The following is a 21,297-nucleotide window of genomic DNA, read 5'->3' on the forward strand; positions in this document are numbered from 1 at the left end:
TTGTACGGTAGTTTGTTAGCCAACGAGTACATTTGGGGCTTCTAGTCCTCCTTGAGCTTTATTTTTTTGTAGTGTTCTAAGTTTAATCCTTGGTGTTTTATATTTCCAATATAAGTGTGTGATAATAGAATCTAGAGCTTTAAACCAGGTGAGTGTGGGGTGGGTTGGGATCATTGAGAATAAATAGTTTATTTTTGGTAAAATTGTCATCTTTATTGCTGCTATCCTGCCAATTATGGAGAGGGGAAGGTTGAGCCATCGGAGTAAGTCTTCTTCTATTGTCTTTAGCCGTGGTGTGAAATTGGGTGTTATCAACTCTGGAGGTAATCTTGATACCCAGGTAATAGGGCTGGGGAATGCCAAGACCCTTGCGATACAATACTTATCCCGATACAGGGGTCACGATACGATACATATCCCAATACATGTATATTCCGATACAATTCCCTGATTACAATATGTATCCCGATACATTTTTTAAAAAAGGGCCTTAAAAGTTTACCTAATGGGTAATGTTTTTACTCTGGATAAGAAAATGTATGAAATGTCATGTTTATCCACAAAGCACTTATTTATAAATCCATTCTGCTCTAATAACTTCATACATCCAACCAACTGATCCAAATAAAAGATATGGAACACATTCTAGTAAAATATTGCATGTTTCTTGCCAAACAATTGGCCTGGTCTGAATATGCCGCAGCAGCATCTTCTGCACGGATCAGCTTCTGATAAGCTCCTTCCCACCTCGACACTGAGAGGAGCGCAGTACAAACTGCATATCAAAAGCCTACGGGCCACAAAAATCTTTTTTTTTTTAAAAGAAAGAAAGAAGAAAAAGAAAAAAAATGATACTGTGACTCCGTGATATATCGCCGTATCTATTTTTTGTACACAGCCCTATTAGGTAAGAGATGTGACCATGGCATATAGGTATGGCTGATTGGTGGGATGCCACATCCCATTTGGTTTTATGTAGTGAAAGGATAGATTATGTATTCCAATTAATAGCATAATCTGACATTTTTGAAAAAGACAGAATTGTTTTGAATATTTCTTGAACAGATGTTTTGAGGTTCTTGTCTAAATAGGAGTATATCATCTGCATAGAGTAAGATTTAATGGGCTTGTGTTGTTTCAATACCTTTGATTGATGGGTTTAGGTGGATGGCTGCTGCCAGGGGTTCAATAAAAAATGTGAATAGAGACGAAGAGTGGACATCCTTGCCTTGTCCTCCTGTGCAGTGTTAAGCTTTGTGATGTTAGTCCATTGGTTGTGACTGTGGCAGATGGAGATGTGTATAGAATCTTGATCCAGTTAATAAATTACTCTCCCAAGCCAAATCTTTGTAGTGTGGTGAACAGAAATTTCTAGTTGACCCAATCGAAAGCTTTTTCTGCATCTAATGTGTCTTTCTGTTGTACTGATCATGTATTAAATTATATAGTCTGCGGGTGTTGTTGGATGCGTGTCTTCCTTTTTATAAAGCCGGTCTGATCTGGATTGATGATATGTGGTGTATTTTTTTCAATTCTATGAGATAATGCTTTCAATGATAATTTTCAACAGATTACAGACAGATTCATGGCTGTGCCATGGGCTCGCCCGTCTCTCCCATAGTGGCCAACCTGTACATGGAGCACTTTGAGAAGAAGGCACTGTCCTCATTCTCAGGCATAGCCCCAAAACTGTGGCTCCGCTATGTCGATGATACTTTTGTAACAATCAAGAAACAAGAGCTGGAAACCTTCTCTGATCACATCAATGCTGTGGACCCACATATTAGGTTTACAAGAGAAGACGCTAAGGAGAATCGCTTGGCCTTTCTTGATTGTTCCACGATCAGAGGAGAGGACGGGAAACTCCAAATAGAAGTATATAGGAAACCTACACACACGGACCAGTATCTGCTCTTTGGTTCCAACCACCCACTACAGCACAAGCTGGGGGTGATCAGAACCTTACAACACAGAGCTCAAGGTGTGCCCACCAGCTCAGAGGGCAAGAAGAAAGAGGAAAAACATGTCCGAAATGCCCTCTCAGCCTGTGGTTACCCCGCTTGGGCTCTCAACAGAGTGAAGAGAACCAAAAAGCAGGACAAAAGGGAAACTGAACAGAGAAGGAAGGGTGTTTCTATCCCTTATGTGTCTGGCCTGTCGGAAAAACTGCAGAGAATTTTTAGACAACACGAAGTCCCTGTTTATTTTAAACCAGGAAACACTTTAAGACAAAAACTGGTTCACCCTAAGGACAAGTTGCCGACTCAAAAACAGAGCAATGTAGTTTATTCGATCCAATGCAGTGAAGAAAGTTGTAAAGAACGTTACATAGGTGAGACAAAACAGCCTCTACACAAGAGGCTTTATCAGCACAGAAGAAATACTAGTTCAGGACCTCAGAGCGCCGTGCATCTCCATCTTGAAGCCTCTAATCACTCGTTTGAAGACGGTGAGGTGAAGGTTTTAAGCAGGGAGAAAAGATGGTTTGAAAGAGGAGTCAAGGAAGCTATTTTTGTTAAAAAAGAAAGACCTTCTTTAAACAGAAATGGAGGGCTTAGGTTTCATCTTCCTGTTATTTATAATGGGATTCTGAACCCCTGGAAAGGTAGAGGACCAGGACCAGGGCATTTAGATGCTAATCAGGTACTCAGGGTGGTCGAGCCAGGGTCTCACAAAGACAAAGAGGTTTCTAATAGCCCATTAAGATTCTGAATAGGCTAGCTCGGTAGATACAAGGGGGAGTTTCTGTTGAAACAAACAACTCTTTCTACTTCAGGAAGGCTCCTCCCAATGGGCGGGTCTTACCACAGAACAGTATTAATATCGGAGTTCTCGACCTAAATTCTGTTATTGACAATGACTCTTGGATGAGAGTCGAAACGTCTATTTTTTCAAACTGAGTCCAGATGACTACAACTGAAGCTTTTTCCACTATAATTTTCAACATTTATAAGTGAGATGGGACGTAATTACATGTGAGTGTGTGGTCTTTGTTGGGTTTAGGGATGAGTGATATTAGGGCTGTGTTCATGTGGGATGGAAATGCAGCGTTTTGTTTTATTTCTGTTATTGTTCTAGTGAATAGTGGGAATAAGTTTGACCAAAAATGTTTATAGAACTCAGCAGGGAAGCCATCCGGTCCTGGTGCTTTATTCTTTTGTATTTGACTCAGAGCGGAGTGTGGTTCCTTTTCAGTGATTGGCATTTCGAGAGTGTTGACTTGTTCCGGGTTGAGTTTGGTAGTGTGTTATTGTGGAATTGGTTTATGTCTTCTTGATTTGGGTATTTGAGTATAATTTTGAGTGGTATTCTTAACAAATGTTGTTTATCTCATTTGGTGAATATTATCTGTAGGAGCTTGGTCAATTCAATTAAAACGGAATAGTGACAATTTACGTTCAGCAGTGCTGTAGGTAAATTGTGACTATCCCGTTTGTGTGTGTGTGTGTGTGTGTGTGTGAGAAAATAGGTCCCACGCGGTGGAGTAACCTATTTTCTCAGCGTATGACTGACAGTTACAATGGGGACCAGGAGATGCCTAGACTATCAGTCTGCAGGTCATGTCTCTACATCATTTTCAAATCGAACACAATTTATTTCTGAAACAATTCAGGGCCATAAAGCCTAATTTTTCTTTCTAAGTCTGTCAGGCACATTCGTCGTCTGTGAAAAAGTAACGCGTTATTTTCATGGTCACCAGTGTTTTATTCATTATTACATACAGCATAGACAACCTATTTTTGTCAAAAATAACTGGAATAAGATGAGATAAGATAATCCTTTATTGTCCCACATGGGGAAATTTCATTGTTGCAACGCAGGTAGATACAGAGGTAGATACAGAGGAAAAGAACAGATCACTTATAGGAAGTTTGAAAAACACTCTCAGTAGAAGATCTCTTATAAACAAAAACTCCTATAGACAAAACCTCCCATTTCCCAACAAGGCCTGGAGGGGAAAATAATACCATTGCATGTGATCACGACAGTAATTGCACATGAATTGCACAGTAATTGCACATGAATCACGACAGTAATTGCACATGAATATGACAGTATTGCGAGTGTTCAGGACTAACAGTGTTTGTTATAAAGTCTGACAGCAGCAGGAAGGAAAGATCTGCGAAACCTTTCCTTCACACAGCGAGGGTGGATCAGTCTCTCACTGAAGCTGCTCTCCAGAGCGGACAGAGTGTCCTGCAGGGGGTGACACTCATGGTCAAGCATAGATGTGAATCTAGCCAGGACCCTTCTGTCCCCCACCTCCTGCACCGAGTCCAGAGCACAGCCCAGGACGGAGCTGGACTTCTTGATGACTCTGTCCAGCCTCCTCCTCTCCCTCTCTGTGATGCTGCTGCTCCAGCAGGCCACACCATACAGGAGGGCTGATGCACCACAGAGTCATAGAAGGTCTTCAGGAGTGGCCCTGTCACTCCAAAAGACCTGAGTCTCCTCAGGAGGTAGAGCCCACTCTGGCTCCTCCTGTACAGTGCATCTGTGTTATGACATCGTTTGTATCAATTACGTTCACCAACTTGAATCCTCCTACGCATGCCAGACCACCGATTTGTGACATCATTAACCATCTCATCTGTTAGTACTTAAGGACCTTCCACAGTGACCATCATTAAACTATTGAGGACTTTATGAGACAGACGATTTCTGAGTCTTGTTTTTATTCGTTTCAGGGCACTGAATCCCCATTCACAGTCTGACTTTTTTTTTTTAAATTACTGGAGTTTTTAGTGACAACAATCAAACTGCTTTACAGGCCTATATATTATGTTATAACGTGACTGATCATACCAGCAGTTGACATGGGTATTACGAGTCCTGAACTGGCAATCCTGGCTAAGTTCGGATATAGTTCTGAGTAGGATTTTATAAGATCCTGCATTGCCCACTTGATTGAATGATCTCTTTCTTTCACCAGTAGCTGTTTGTATTTCTTCCATTCCGTCAACGGTGCTGGACATGCATGGACATTAAATTTGTTGTCATTTGAAGACGCCGTGCACGGAAGGGCAGTTTGGGCCTGCCTACCTACCTGTACAGTGTCAACCCCATAGAACTCGTCCTCTTTTGTGGTATCTCACTTGGGTCTAACACCATGAACTGTCCTAGTAGTTCTCTATCAGGGAATCTTCATTTGATATTGTCTATTAGTTCAGAGATGAACTCGTGTACCTGAAGATTTAGGTTTGAAAGTCATATTATAGGGCCCCATATAAGTTACACAAACGTTTCTATGAAATGCTTCCAAATCATCGAGAGCAGGCTCCTTCACTTCATCTGGTAGCCCTTTAACCTGTTACCATCCACCTATGCGCTGGCGCGGTTTCCAAATTAGAAAAGTTCTCTTACATCATCACTTTTATTTTCGTGGTCAATACCAGCAAGTTGTACATCATTTTAAAGGTTATTTTCTCAACAAAACGAATATGTCATTAATTGAATAATATGCCCCAATAAGCAATTGCCAATAGTTTGTTAGAAAGTCTCAACTTTTACAAACGCAAAGTTATCCGATTTCGAGATATTGTCAATTTTCTCTGAAAATATTCACGATGAATGCTCGTCCGGCGCATTTCTCCGTCCATAACAAATGACCTGTTTGACTTATATGATTGTGTTTGGCATCGATCTTTTCTTCAGACTGTTAGCTACAGAATGAGACCATCCACGTTTAATTTTTCTGTCCACGGGTTTGTTTTTTACAGCCTCCGCAAAATAGGCCGCTTCCTACGCACGAGATTCCTCTGTTTACATTGAGAATGCGTATGCTAACGGTGACGTAGAAGACTTTGATTGACATATTATTCTAGCCAGTAAAAATTGCTTTTGAATAGTGGGTGGGACTTAGGGCTTCTTCACACTGAATCGTCTCAATTCATGCGCGTAAAGACAGTCAGAGCCTAGATTTTTCGGCAGGAGGCGACTAGATTTTACGCATCACGTTTTTTGATTTTATTAGCCTTTTGGACGCGCATTTTGTTATATGTATTATTATACCAATACAAAAATATATATATATTTTTTTTCACCTCTATATGGGAAATTCATGGGTAATCTCATATTTACACATTTTCACATACATTGTTTTTAGCTGTTATAATAGGTATCAGTGGCCTACAAAACATCAAAATGTATGTTTTATGATCATAGAGGAGCTAAAATTGTAATAAAACAGTTTAGCACAGTTGGCAGATATTTGGATCACTTGTTCCGAATATACTTTTTGATACAAAAAGGTCAACAGCACCAAAATGCCTGTTCCTAGAGATCTGAAACTTTACACAGTTGTTGTCAACAAGATAAACATCGTGTACAGTGAACAGCATAAGCACACAATGAAGTATGTCATGCTCAGGACCTTTACAAATTGACAATATTCAGGCGAGACTAAAAAAGGATGTTTTGTTTATGTTTGGGCTTCTGTAGTGTAAGTTCTGATGATGCATCACACTTGCATGTGGACTGCAAGATCCTCTTTTAATAAGCAATGTAATTTGGGTGTGTCCAACCATTGTGCACAGGGCGAAATAGGTGGATGGTAACAGGTTAAAAGAGATGTGTTGCACCGCCATCTGGTGGGGTGCTTCTGTATTGCATGCTCCATGTGAGCGTTACTGGTGCTAATATTGATGGGGTGAATTATTGTTTCTATATTTGGTATGATCAAATTACTGGTTAGAAAGAGATCAATACAGGAGTAGGTTTGGTGGACATTGGAGTAAAAAGTATATTCTCTGTCGAGTGGATGTTGTAGCTTCCAACCATCGCCAAGACCAAAATCACCCTTAATTGTTTTATTGTTTTGGAGGATTGCCAGAATTTGTTTGTATGTTTCGACCGGTCTATTGATGGACTAAACACAGTGTTGTGATTATAATTGTAGGGGATTTGGAAAGGTCTGAGAGAGAGGAGGAGAAATTTGAAAAAAGGACCATGAGTTTGGACCATAGATGTTGCCAATTGAAATTGGAATCTTGTTTATTGAAATGTTAATGATTATGAAACAGCCTTCTGGATCTGAAATGGTTTTATGGTAGCTAAATCTAATTTTATTGTTTGCATACTTCTCTTTGTTTTGAATTATAGTAGGAGGAAAAACAGTGGTTAAAATGTTAAGTTTTTAAAGTGTTTTGGGCTGTGAGCCAACTCCTCTAACGTTCCATGTTAAAAATGTAATTGCATGAATTTATGGTGGGTATTTCAAAATTACAAGCCACAATACCTTTATGTTGGTTTGATGGTTTTGAACATGGGCTTATCTGGTATGACACATGAGCTTTCCCCCATTATTATTGGCAAAAAGCAACTGAAATGCAGCAGAAAACAGGAATGTATGCTTTTGGGGAATTGCCCCCAGTCCCGCCCTACTCATTTGGAGAATATTCATTTGTAGAAGAGCCATGCCCAAAAAAGGGTCTGGCAAACTGGTGATGGGCTGCTGCATTGCAAATGCTCCCGGTAGATTTCGACGCCCCTTTGTTTCTCTGCTTGGTTTCAGTGTCAATCTCCCATCATTAAAATATATGGATGATTAAATATAAGTCAAAAACAGAGGTGATGAGACATCTAAATGTATCTATGCATGGGTTTTGAAGGATGAAAAATGACGGCTGTTGCCGTAGACAACAATTTATTTTTTGATTGGCAGTCTACAGTATGTCACATATAATGGGAAACTGAATACATAAATTGTGTCCATGTGTTGGTCTTAAAACGCCATGCTGAATTTGCTTGGACAGCCCCCTGAAATATGTAAAAATTTGATATTTGTTGGTGGCATAGCAACAGATGGATCACCTGGTGCCTTGGTAACGGTGCTGTTTTTGCTCTTTTAATCTCTTGCAGACATCTCCCAAAATGGATGCGGATCACCAGTGTCAGACACAGGCAGGGGGCTCGAGCGGAGCGTCAGAACCTGTGAAAGAGCCAGATCCAGGTCCAGACCAGACCTCTGTCCCCCCTAGACCCAGAAGACCCCAGAGGAGTGCCCATGTGGAGGGCTCCGTGGACATATGTGAGCCTAAAGGGCATTGTCCAGCAGAAGAGAGCTCCCCTGTTGGTTCTGCACCGAGTCATCCCAAATCCCCCCGCCCAGCACCCGTCAAGCCCAAGGGGGAGAACCCACCATTTCCAGGTGTCAAGTCGGGTCCTAAAGGTCCAGGGCACCACTACCAGCCAGTGCGGGCCGCCTCTGTGCCAGACCCCCCGATGGGCAGACACATACCCCCTCACCTGAACCCCCACACTCTGAGGGCCCTGTCTGTGGCCGGTACCGCAGACACTCAGGCCCACACCATCGAAGACTTCAGGCAAGTTTCAGCTGCTTTAGGTTCGAACCAGACATGTGCTCTTAAGAGGAATATGTTTTTCTATTCTTAACACACTTTAAAGTACACTATAGCTATGTTTCCACCTGTTTGCTTTGGAGTGGATTTTTTTATTAGGGCCCGAGCACGACAGGCAAGAGGGGAACCCCTCGCCTGGAACGAGAGACCAATTTTGACGGACTACGCAAAATACAAGTAGTAAACAATGCAAATAAATGGTATGGAATATTAGAGCTCCATGAGCTCAGTGAGCTCTAATTTTGAGTGAAAAACCTGAGAAATATTGAAAGAAAACCGGAAAAATGTTAATGTAGAGAAACAAAACTTGTCTTAAAAAATAAATAGGTTATGTCAGGACCAGTAAAAAAAAATATATTATGACCCCGCCCTAAACCCTACAGGAAGTCAATCGTAATCTTTTAACTTCTCGGTTTTCATAAAAAAACACTTCAAACTTGGTCAAACCTTGCAGTTTTAGATTAAACGTTGGGTGTGGCTATAATGAATTTTCCAACTAAATGGCAATTAAAAAAAATCTAGCTTTTACAAAAGTTGTCGGACTAGAGCGCACGCGCAGAATTATGAGCTGGATGTAAAAAAATTGATACTTACAAGCCTTGAAATAATATTTTTTACGTTCCTGTCAACATGACGGGTACCGATCATTTGGTACCTGTCATGGCTAATTCTGAATTGGTCACAAGGAAAGGAAAACAGAATAACATCATTAATGAAAAATGAACTGTTTTTAACATTTAACATCAAAACTGGTCACTCAACAATATATATTACTCCCTTGCACAGTTATAACTTTTTAAAAAACTGAGGGATTCTATCTCTCTACAGAACTCATGGCAGACTTTGCACTTTAGAGCGATGACAACACCTTTGTTCTCATCATACTCTCGCCAGTCACGGGCACAAAACTTAGCAAGATCATCATGAATCCATTTATTGACAGTGACAGTCTTGAGTGTCCTTGCAGCCACAGTTTTTTGTTTATGTTTGAAAGCGGCAGCGGTGTTTATCCATTTTCTCCGCGCGCACACATGCTCTGCGCGCGCACACATGCGCTCCGCGCGCACACATGCTCTGCGCGCGCACACATGCGCTCTGCGCGCGCACACATGCGCTCTGCGCGCACACGCGCTCTGCGCGCACACGCGCTCTGCGCGCACACGCGCTCTGCGCGCGCACGTGCGCTCCGCTGCCTTCCGCCACTGTATAACTACAGCAATAATCGTGGACTGTAGACTGTAATCGTGCGCCCGAGTTTGTGCATAGGAAGCGCTTTGGGCATGTTCACCGCGCTGTTTTTGCCTATTAAAAACATATATTACGGCGAAAAATTTGCGTCGGTCATTGTGTCCGGAGCCTTGATTTTGGAGTCGGTCAAAACTGATTTTTGCGCCGGTCATTGACCGTGTCCGGCCCGTTATTTCGAGACTTGTACTTAAGGTTGTAGCTTTTAATATGGCTCTCTGGAGCAAATTTCAAAATCTATTTTAAAAGAATCATAAAAGGCACATGGTGGACTTGTAAAAATAGTTACATAGAGTGTTCTTAGTGGGAAACAATCTGGCAAAGTCACATCGTTCTAGTTTTGTAAGCCTTAAGATGGGCACTAAAGTAGAGCTCAGCTCTTTCAATGAAGTCGTCACGAATCTATGTTACAAAACGGCTCAGTGGCGCCAAACACTCTGTCATTCAGAACAAAAAAGCCAACGTATACTATGCCCTAGCTCCACCCATATTTGCATGGCCACGCCTCAAAAAAGTCAGTGGGAAGTGAAAAATGTGGTCGTAATCCCATGACATTTGGTACATGTGTTGTGTATGTGACTTGAGCGGAAAAGTCTCTTGGTACCACACCCACACCTCTTCTACGTGAAGGTGACCATTTTGAATCAAAATATGCAGATTTCCAAAATCTAGCCCTCGTAACATCGTAACATGTGAGATCAAAAGTTGTTAAAATATTTTGCATAATTTTATGTCTGCGTGATGTCACGCAGGCACTATATGTTCTTGTATTGTGAAAAATTTGTATTATTATATTTTCCATGATTTTCATTTAGCGGCGGGACGGGGTTCCGCCGGCCCAGATAAAGAATGTAGTTTTCTATGTTGTTCTTTTTATCTGATTCCTGTTTTTGTTGCAATATTGATTTCAAACCAAATCGCTTTTCAACTATTTTTGGCGTGTTACGCGGAGACCGTAAGGAATATAAATTATTTTTTAAATCTTTATTCAATTTCAATGTCTCTAGATTCAAAAAAAAAGTGTTGTTTTGAGCTCATTCGGACAAAAACCTAGGGCAAGTACGATTTAGAAAAAAAAAGTCAAACGTGGCGGCGCCACTTCGATTCAGCGTGGCTGACTTCCTGTTTATCATACAGCGATGCTGCCAGGTGTGTTTTACTCGTCAAAGGTAGCTCTATCACTTTTTTCCAAGTTTTATGTGCCTAGGCCAAAGATTAAGCGTTTCATGTTTTTTCTTTTTTTGCTCTACGCGACGGGCGTTCTCACAAGCTCCATTTTATTAGATTTTTGGCCGAGCGCGTCTATGTCATGTGTGACTTTTCATCCAACCCATGTTCAGGGGGTCAAAAATGCCCGAGTTGTGGCAGAAAACCATGAATAATAATAAGAAGAAGAAACCAGGGGAAAACAAAGACTCCTCGTATTCCATGGAATGAATTCCATTCCATGGCTCGAGCCAATTATCCTGAAATTAAGACACGTGCACTTTTAGCATACTAGCTGTTAGCAGTGGTGTAATGTCCAAACCTGCTTGCGTTCAAATAAAATAAAGGTATAAATAATACTGTTTGTTATTCAGTTATTCGTGAACATACTGTGCTAATCTTTTGCAGGATCCACGTCATCACATGGAATGTCGGCTCCGCCCAGCCTCCTGATGACATCACTTCCTTGTTGGGTTTGAACGTGGGGGATGGAAACGCAGACATGTATATCATCGGGTGAGATACTCTAACTTTGTGGCTCTTAAAGATTTCACACCAAGTACTACCAAAGATAATATCTGACTTTAGTCCCACAAATATTTAGGTGTGGTTCTCCATAAAAACTATATCCTTCTTTTCTCCTCTATAATATAAAAACCTTACTTAATAGTTAGTTAAGTCTAAAACAGAAGAATTTTAACAATTAAAAAAAAAATACAGATGCAGTTCCACTGTGAGAGACAGAATCTAAAACAAAATCCGGAAATCACATTATATGATTTTTAACAAATTTATTTTGTATGTTATTTCTGCAAATACATATTTGAACACCTGCCAATAAGCAAGAATTCTGGGTCTTCCAACATGACAATGACCTGGAGCACACAGCAAGGATAACAAAAGAGTGGGTTTGTAAGAAGCATATCAATGTTCTTGAGTGGGCAAGCCAGTCTCCTAAATCCAATACAAAATCTTTGGAGTGCTGCACGGTGGTCAAGTGGTTAAGGCACAGCACACGTATGCCAGGCTCCGAGCGCAGTCGGCCGCAGTGTCGAGAGTTTGAATCCCGACTCCAACAATTTACTACATGTCCTCCATTCTCTCTCATCCCCCATTTCACTCTGTTCAGCCCCGTAACCTGACAGATCTAGAGAAGATGTGGAGGAGTGGGCCAAAATCCCTGCTGCAGTGTGTGCAAACCTGGTCAGGAACTACAGGAAACGTTTGACCTCTATAATTGTAAACAAAGGCTTCTGTACCAAATAATAACACTGATTTTCTCAGGTGTTCAAATACTTTTGCATTTGCAGCATACAAATAAATAATGAAAAAATATTTGTGTGTGTGTGTGTGTGTGTGTGTTTTACACACATTATTATATATGCTTTAGAGTCTGTATAATCCAGATAACGATCAAAATACAATTATGATTATTTTTATTATTATTTTATTTTTTAAAGTGGACTTGTTTTAAAATAATTTTAAAATCGTTGCAGCTCTACTAATAAAGCCTATGGGCAAAAAAGGCTTAAAAATGCAAGCCTTTTAAAAACGTTTTAAAAATGATTAATGACAGCAAGTGTTCACACACAGATCTGTTCATGTACTAAATGGAGCATAAAAAAAGCCTTAGTCTCAGCTTTAATCCTCATGAATAACGAGCTATGAAATGAAAGTCACTCTTCTTGCCCTGTTGTTTGTGTCCAGACTGCAGGAGGTGAACTCCATGATAAATAAGCGTCTGAAGGACGTACTCTTCTCTGACCAGTGGAGTGAGGTGTGCATGGAGCGCCTCAGCCCCTTCGGCTACGTGCTGGTCAGTTCGGCTCACTCACAATTGCTATTGAGGGTGGTGTATGCAGATCTGTATCATGTCATAATGTTGTCAAAAACTTATGGAGTTGTCTTCTGTTTCATTTTGCATATTTGCCGTCTCTTTAAACTGTAAACGCTTTAGCCACGCCCACATTTCAGGTCAGCACTGACCAGTCGGTAATATCTCCTAACCCTGTATACTAATTTCTTTTACTACTACTACTCTAGTACTGTTTTCCTTGGCTTTTCATTGAAATGTTGACTTGTATAGTTTATGTCGGTGTAATCCCTCATTCGTCCAGGCGTGTTCCATAGTAGAAAAAGCTTCAGTTGTAGTCATCTGGACTCTCATCCAAGAGTCATTGTCAATACTCTTGGATGAGAGTCGAAACGTCTATTTTTTCTAACTGAGTCCAGATGACTACAACTGAAGCTTTTTCTACTTTTATAGTTTATATTAATCACTAATAGGTTATCTCCGTAATCTCCAATGGTTTATAGTAAAATTAGACTGGATTCCCAATGTTGACTTGTGGCGTGGCAGCGCTCTTTGGTCCGGAAGATTGTATTGGCCCTGTTGTTGAGTGATGGATCTTCTGATTGTGAGATGGAGACAAGCTGCCCCCAGGGTTGTGTTTTATTTGTGTCCCCTTTTGCTGTCAGTGCTAATGGACCCTTACAGTGAGCCTGCCTGTGGCCCCTGGCTGTTACAGGCTCTTGACGTCACCTCGGCACACTTGGGGCTGGATGTGCATAGCATGTCCACTTGGCTTTTAGACACTTCTCCTTCACAGCTGTACTGAACTCAAATGTCATTTGAATTAATAAAAATAATTAGACCCTGTTGATTTAATTTGATTGCAAAGATGCATGCTCACCTCCGAACCTGTCACCTGGTCCTATGGCATCACCCGCATGGGTTCCAGAATGATGAAAAAGTAGGGCTCAATCCCAATTCTCATTTATACCTCTTCCCCTTAGCCCTACCCCTACCTCTTCAAAATGAGGGCCAAGGAGAAGGGCTGAAAACACAGCACTTGAAATGGGACAACCCTCGTTTAATTTGCTGTTAAGTTTTCATTTACAACAAGCCAAGAGAAGTGTGCTGTTGCTACAGAATATGTCTAATTAATTAACCTGTATGATGGTGATTACTATATTGATTAGTAAACAATGCTTGTGAACTTCAGCAGACTGATGCTGTAGTTATAGGATGTTTTTATTTCATTAAAGGCTCCAAATATCTCAGAATCAGAAGTTAGTGAACAAAATTCACAAACTTGGAACTTGCTTCGACATTATGGTGCAACATAAAATACTGAGTAATAATAGCAAAATGGAAACTATGATCAAATAAGGCATGCATAGAAGTAAAGCTTTACAACATAAAATACAAATAGACTTAAGACTTTGTCAATTTTGGCACGGACATATGAAGAAACTTGACACTTATTTCGGGAACATGTCTAAGAAAAGAGGAAAAATGCCACCAAGAATCTGGCTAGCAATGCTAAACCTAAGCTAGCTAGCTCTGTACCGACGCGAGCCTCCGCGTACTCGGGCGTGGGTTGCGCCGCTGCTGCCCCGGCCGTGTCACCCGATCGATCCAGCTCCAGTTCCAGATCAGATTCTTTTGCAGAGGAGATTCGAGCAGGATAGATCCAGTGATTATGGCGGCTGGACACCCCGGCTGGGGCGGCCTTGGAGGAGGTCTCTCACCTGAGACACCGTCTCTGCTTTTCAAACCAAAGGGCAGAATTGACAAGACTAGCATGCTGGCACCGTGCACACACACACAGACACTCACCAGTCCTGCTTTAATTAGACACAGTTTTGTAGTTGGTGGTCAGGTAGTTTTCCCCGATGTAGGGCTGCTATAATGTTGGGAGCATATTGGTGTTTATATTAAAAAGCAGAATGAGACGGTAAAGCTGTAAAACCTGTAGCAGCTCGATTCGGGTAACGCACATACAACACGTGTTAAGCCTGCCATTAAAATGTGCTGACGTCACGGGACGTCTCACGTGAGTGTAATGTTATCCTGCGATATTTTGGATTTAGGTTTACAGGCAGCAGAGGACAAAAAGGCAGAGGAGGCCCGGGTTACAGGTCTCCATCGCTGCATCACCACTATGTCACCTCTCTGCATGCAGGCTTTTAGATAATAATAGATCCAAATCATTTTGTCCGGGGGCCGACTATGCGAAAAAACAAGTAGCTTCGGCATTCTCCTGACTAATAAAAAGTACTTAAAAAATTTGGAACGCCAATATGATCACACTTACACTTTTACAAAATAAAGCGCCGTTTTTAACGCAGTGCGCCTTCTGACGTTATGCCGTGCGCCGTAAACGAGCACCGTAATTTACGCCATAGGCCGCTCCTAAGTGGCGGAGTGTGATCATATTGGCTTTCTATATTATCCACAGCCGTGGGCGGCGCGAGCAGAAAAGTTACACTACGGCGCTGGCACAGACGGTGATCTGGTGAACATGTGCCAAATAAACATTAGGGACCAGAATGGAAGTCGTCTACGTTATTGAGTGTAGCTTTCTTAACTATATGATAGTGTTGTATGTAACTTGAATAAAAAACACAATCTTTTTTTCTCAACCTGGCTGATGTTTTTTCAGCCTGGCGCCATCTTTTGGGTAGCGTGCCGCTGCGCGCGCCGCGGTAACAGCGCTCGCACGGTTATCTGGCGGTATCTTTTCAGCATGGCGGGGGCCCGCCGGCCAAAACCCCTCAGCAAGAACACTGTAATATTCCTGTTGGCTTCTAGTCAATCTTCGCTAAAAAACTGCCTAGTAGCCTCCTTTGGGTGTCCGTTTCTTGACTCACACAAAATCCTCACGAACAAACACTCATGTAGTCCGTGGTGCGTTTATTTCTTTTATTTTGCACAATCAAAAAGACGCTGCGATGTTCTGCGATGTGCGGGGATGTGCGCGGTCAAAGACCGTGTCGGTCGCCCTCTGACTTCCATCTCGACCCGTCTCACCTGTTCCCATTTTACCAATTAAGTTTGGCCTACTTCTCTGGCCCCGCCCTCTCCCGCTCCAGATTGAAGCGCGACATAAATTATACATTTAACTTAAGGATTAGGCTTTGTTAATAATTAGAAAATTAGGAATTTATACTAAAGATTCAGATTGTAATTACATTAATTTAATACTTATTTATACTTAAACAAAAAAATACTTTTCTTAATTAATTCCATTATTGCTTTAAGATTTATTAATAAAATGGCCATCCCTGCAACTGAAAATGCCCGTCCACATTTTAAAATACCCCGTCCAAAATACGGAAAGACGGCCCTCTATCTAAAAGCCTGATGTGTTGGATCACTGTCTCTCTCACTCGGCTGCAAACCCCAGGCACACCATGTCCTCACAGCGGGTAGAGAGAGACCACTGCAAACCAGCTAGAATTCAGCCTTTATAATCCAATCAGCATGAACTACTGCCTTTCCCTGCTAATGTTTTTTCTTTAGATACTCTTTATACTTATTTAGATATGTATATAATGGTTAAGAATTAGAAATATTTACAGAGCCCACAAAGTGCTGTTAACATATTATTTTTTTAAAACCCGGACTTCTGGTTATGACGTCAAACTAGAGACACGCACTTGCACTGAAATTTGCCTTTAAAATAAACCAAGCTCTGTCCTCGCCGTGGAGTCTCCAGGCCCATCCCTATCTGAAGGTGGAGAGGACATACAGGTGACCCTTGTGTTGTGTGAAATGCAGCGTGACATGGCGTCATCGAGAGAAATGGAAACCGACATAAAGGAGATGAAAGTGAGAGGAGGAGACGGAGCGTGCATTGGTGAGGCGGAGCAGCATATTTCAGACAATATGCTGAGAGCTCATTGCGCTGCAGATGGAGATCAAGAATATGAAAAATAAGATCCTGGATGGTCATGCAGGGACATTCTCAGACTCGTGGGGGTACTGAAGGGTGTGGATGGGAACAACACTGAAAGTTTCCTTTAGAAGGTGATCCTAGAGCTCATTTCTGGCCAAAGACTGAATCATCAAAGCAAGTTCCTATGTTTGTGAATTTTGTTCATTGACAATGGCAATAAAGACTAGCAGCTGGTGAGAAAACTGCGAGGCATGAGTTTTTGTTCCCAGAAACTATTTTGGTCACTTTTGAAGATAAAAAACATAGAACTCAAAACACAGATGTGCTCCTCCGGCAGGTGCAAAACACAGATGTACTCCTCCGGCAGGTGCAAAACACAGATGTGCTCCTCCGGCAGGTGCAAAACACAGATGTACTCCTCCGGCAGGTGCAAAACACAGATGTACTCCTCCGGCAGGTGCAAAACACAGATGTACTCCTCCGGCAGATGCAAAACACAGATGTACTCCTCCGGCAGGTGCAAAACACAGATGTACTCCTCCGGCAGGTGCAAAACACAGATGTACTCCTCCGGCAGATGCAAAACACAGAGAACTGAACAGCCACAAGAGATTGAGCAACCATGTGAGTTGAGATGGTGGTCACATGGTCACAGGTGATCACTGTTGAGTTGAAGAGAATGAAGATTGTGGTGTGATTTATTTTAGTTTTTGACATCGTACTTTATGTCTCCAGCCGCGCAAAGCATCATGGAGGTGTAATGGCTATGGCTCGGAGCTTGCCCCATGATCAGGGAGTAATGCGTATGGTTCACTGAGCATGCGCCGTTGACTTGAATGGACTGCTCTCTTTGCCCCTCGGGTCTTGGTGAACATTGCTCCTCCTACGAAAGAGCAGAAGCTTCACCTCTGGAGTTGTTGTTTGAGTTTAGTTGTTTATTGAAAACAAAGCCACGATCTTTCCTCCTAAATGTTTCTCACTGACTTTTCTCTAACCCTTTCTAATCCAATCATTGATTGGATTTATTTGAGCTTGTTTTATTACTTCACATTGCAAGCTTTATTCAAGAATCAGTAGTGATCAATTGCCATCTAAACAATTCTAACCAAATTGAGAATTCACAATTAAAACCTAAATAGTTTAATTCCAAATTATTCATGTTTTGGCCATTTGTGAAACTTCAAATGTATCCACTTTATCCCTTTAGCTAATGACAGTCATAAATTGCTAAACTTTCAACCTTAGTCTTAATTAAAGGCGTTATGGACGATTTTTCGGCGATTTGAGAACTCATGCCACATGCTCATGCCACTCCCCCGTGTGGACTGATACAACACACACGTGAGTTTGTTTATCAGCGCGACGGATCACATCACATCTCTCGTCTCCCGTAGATTTCCGTCTTCTTCTGAATCAGCTCAAACTGTCTTTCTCCGTCCTAATTTTGTCCCGTACACTGAGGGAACTATATTATGATAGATCCATGACCTTAGACACGCGGAAACGTGCTGCTCGTGGGGACGAGCCGCACGCGGCTGCAGGTGAGCAGTAGGTGAGTTCTACGATTGATACGTGGCAGAACTAATCGGCCGTCCACGCCACGAGGAAATAAGACGCAATATGAGTTTTAACGATGCGACATATTAGGGTCTGAAGAAAGTCCTTGTGCCCTAACCTTAGTCAAGGAGATATCCTTGGCCAAATTTTAGAGATTATAGCTGAAAAACTCACACCCAACTTTTGGGGATTTTTTTTTTTTTAAAAACAGATCACACTTAACCAAAATACCAAATGTAATTTTTGATAAATAGGGCTGTAAGAGAAATGAGGGTGTAATCAAATTTTGTCCAGGAGTGTTCCATTGTAGAAAAAGATTCAGTTGTAGTCATCTGCTTTTAGGAAAATACGAAACGTTTCGACTCTCATCCGAGGGTCATTCTCAATCTGCGAATCAAGACCAGGAACTCAGATATTTATCCTACTCTGAGTAGGCCTTGCTCACTGGGCTATGATTTACGTAGAGAAACAAAATTATGAACTTGTTACTCAAGTTGTATCTCTCAAAAAGGATAAGAAAATGTTTTCAGATGACCTGAAACTCATGCAATCAAAACATGAAGAGGTTAAATGATTACGGAATTCTGCATTTTGACAAAGCAGGAGAAATCATCTCCAAACACCAACAGAACCTAGAACACGCGCTGAGCTAAACAAGAGCTCAAAACCTAAAAGCTAATTATAGAGTTAAACCATTTGAAATCAGAAATGTCAACTCTCAAAGAAATGAGTGGTAATAATGACACTTTCATTCAAAGATCTTAGTCACATTGCGCAGAGAACTTGGGACGCCTTCTCATGCTGACATCTGTTTTACCTGGATAGATAACCACATGCCACAGTAAAAGACAAAACATCCAGCTTTCTTGTTAAATGTGAAACAAACACACCGGTATGAGTCAGCACCATGCAGAAAGCAGTCTGTGTGTGACGGTCATGGACCCGCCGCAGTTGTAAAAGTGATCCACAGTGACCGAGAAGTCTTCTCTTTGAAATGCTGTATTTACTGCAATTCCGTGCTGTCCCTCTTCAGACGGACTGACCTGTCCTGTTTGTGCAGGAGAAGAGACAGAGGAAGGGGAGAGCACTCAGAGAGGCTCGTATAGTTGCAATGGGGCTTTGTATTGTGCCATTTCCTCATAGCTTCATGCACAAACCAAAGACAGTCTGTGAATAACACTAAAAATACATTTAGTATATTTAAACTCTAATGATTACTTTTATTTCAGTCCAATATGCGATTATTATTGCCATTTTTTTTATTTATTTTTTATCATACTTAAAAAAAAAAAAAGGTATCCACACCCACCACAGTCAATTTTAATGTCCAAAGGGGGCGTGCCAGAAAAAGTTTGAGATTCTCTGAAATACTAGTGTAAGAATGTGGCCTTTTGACATAGGTAGGTGTATGGTATAGCCCAGGGGTGGGCAAACTACGGCCCGCGGGCTGGATCCGGCCCGCAGGGCTTTTCTACTGAAAACTGAAAATTGATTTCCACTTCTATCAAATCCACGATCAGCTACACTGAGAACACATTCTGATTACTGACTAGTCAAGTCATTTATATCACTTATACATTATTCGTTTTTAAACTACTTTGAGAACAAAAAATAGTTGGGCTAATTTAGTTGTATTAAGTTTTAACTACAACATAGGCTACTGCAAGCTAAGATTTAGCTCTTATCTCCGAAAGTCAGATTAATTATTGCCCACAATATCAGTAAGCAAAATGTGTCTCTAAAGTTAGAAAACACAAACTCCGCAACTGTGCATACGTGGTTTATTGTAAAGATGGTGGAATTCACAAACAAGACGCAGACCCAGCCACGACACGTCTTCAATGTTCTGACTGAGGGAATACGTGGCCCCATTCATTCTCTCCTTAAAACAGTGCAGTCGTCCTGTCCCCTGTGCAGAAAAGCCCCTGCAAAGGATGATGTTTCCACCCCCATGTTTCACAGTAGGGATGGTGTTCTTGGATGGTACTCATCCTTCTTCTTCCTCCAAACACGACGAGTGGAATTTAAACCAAAATGTTCGATTTTAGTCTCACGACCACATGACTTTCTCCCATGACTCCCTTTCCAGCCTCGTGGAGGTCTACAATTTGTTTTTTGGTGTCTTTGGACAGATCTTTGGCCTTGCCCGTGGGAGTAGTTGGAGTCTGACTGATTGTGGGGTGGACAGGTGTCTTTGTGCAGCTAACAAGCTCAAACAGATGCTACTAATTTAGATTAAGTGGAGCAGAGGTGGACTTTTTAAAGGCAGACTAACAGGGTTTTGAGAGCCAGAATTCTTGCTGATTGGCAGGTGTTCAAATATGTATTTGCAACAATAACGTGCAAATAAATTATTTAAAAATCATAAAATGTGATTTCTTGATTTTTTTCAGACTCCTCCATAATTTCTCATTTGGAGAACTTGCAAAATCACAGGGTGTTCAAATACTTACCTCACTGTACAATCAGTCACTCAAAATTACACCGATCACAACTTCCACTAAACCAGCCGTTACTGGACATTATGGTCAGTCAGCTAGTCTTGTACAGCAAAACCTTTGATCTTTTATGTTCACAGTTGTTGGAGTGGAGAGGATGACTTGAAAAGGACCAGGCCAAGGAGGTTCAGACCAAGATTTCTTTTTGACAGCTTCGATGAGGACCTGATGTCTTGGTTTGATGGTACTTTCAGTGATGGTTTTCCAGACAACAATACATGACATTAGTTTACTCAATTCAGGCTTCAGTTTGTGAGATGAACTAAAAAACTAAATGGTGACTTAAAAAAAGCTATAATTTAAAAATTAAAATCTGCTTTGTAAAACATTTGTTTGTTTATAATGCAGTGAAGGTACCATAGATACCATCCCCCCTCTTGAGTCAAAGTAGCAAACAGAAAGTCCAATTATACTGAAGTTCCACAACTTCGGTCTTGTTTTTGCCGACTGTATTACTTGTGTACTTTAATTGATGAGAAAAAACTCCCACAGGACTCCAATGGAAAAATAGTTCACAAGGTTTAATCCACAGTTTTGTAAAACTTCTTACAGGAGCAATCAAATAAAGCTATGCTCAAAAAATAGAATAGAAATAAACAAATAGAATACTACGGTAAGAAAACCATTTGGCTCCGTCTTTGGCGCTGTCTCAACTGGAACACGCCCTTGCACGCCCCCAAAGTGCTAGCTCTCTTAAAGTGACAGCAACACATTAGGCAAAAGAGTACAAATAAATTCCACAATTAA

The 21,297-nt window shown here is 41.3% G+C and overlaps 1 protein-coding gene across 1 annotated transcript in view; it reads left to right on the plus strand.

The window, feature by feature from the left end:
* The first annotated feature begins 7,851 nt into the window (after positions 1–7,851).
* The window catches only part of inpp5jb (inositol polyphosphate-5-phosphatase Jb), a 50,238-nt gene continuing 36,792 nt past the window's right edge, over positions 7,852–21,297 (plus strand). The window contains exons 1-3 of the mRNA XM_072433284.1: positions 7,852–8,324; positions 11,220–11,327; positions 12,519–12,627. Of these exons, the coding sequence (XP_072289385.1) occupies positions 7,873–8,324; positions 11,220–11,327; positions 12,519–12,627 (669 nt within the window). The 5' untranslated portion in view covers positions 7,852–7,872. The remainder of the gene's footprint in view (positions 8,325–11,219; positions 11,328–12,518; positions 12,628–21,297) is intronic.

The sequence above is a fragment of the Eucyclogobius newberryi genome, unplaced genomic scaffold, assembly GCF_026437365.1.
Source record: "Eucyclogobius newberryi isolate DKJ021-1_F unplaced genomic scaffold, fEucNew1.0.hap1 SCAF_6, whole genome shotgun sequence".
Lineage (NCBI taxonomy): Eukaryota > Metazoa > Chordata > Actinopteri > Gobiiformes > Gobiidae > Eucyclogobius > Eucyclogobius newberryi.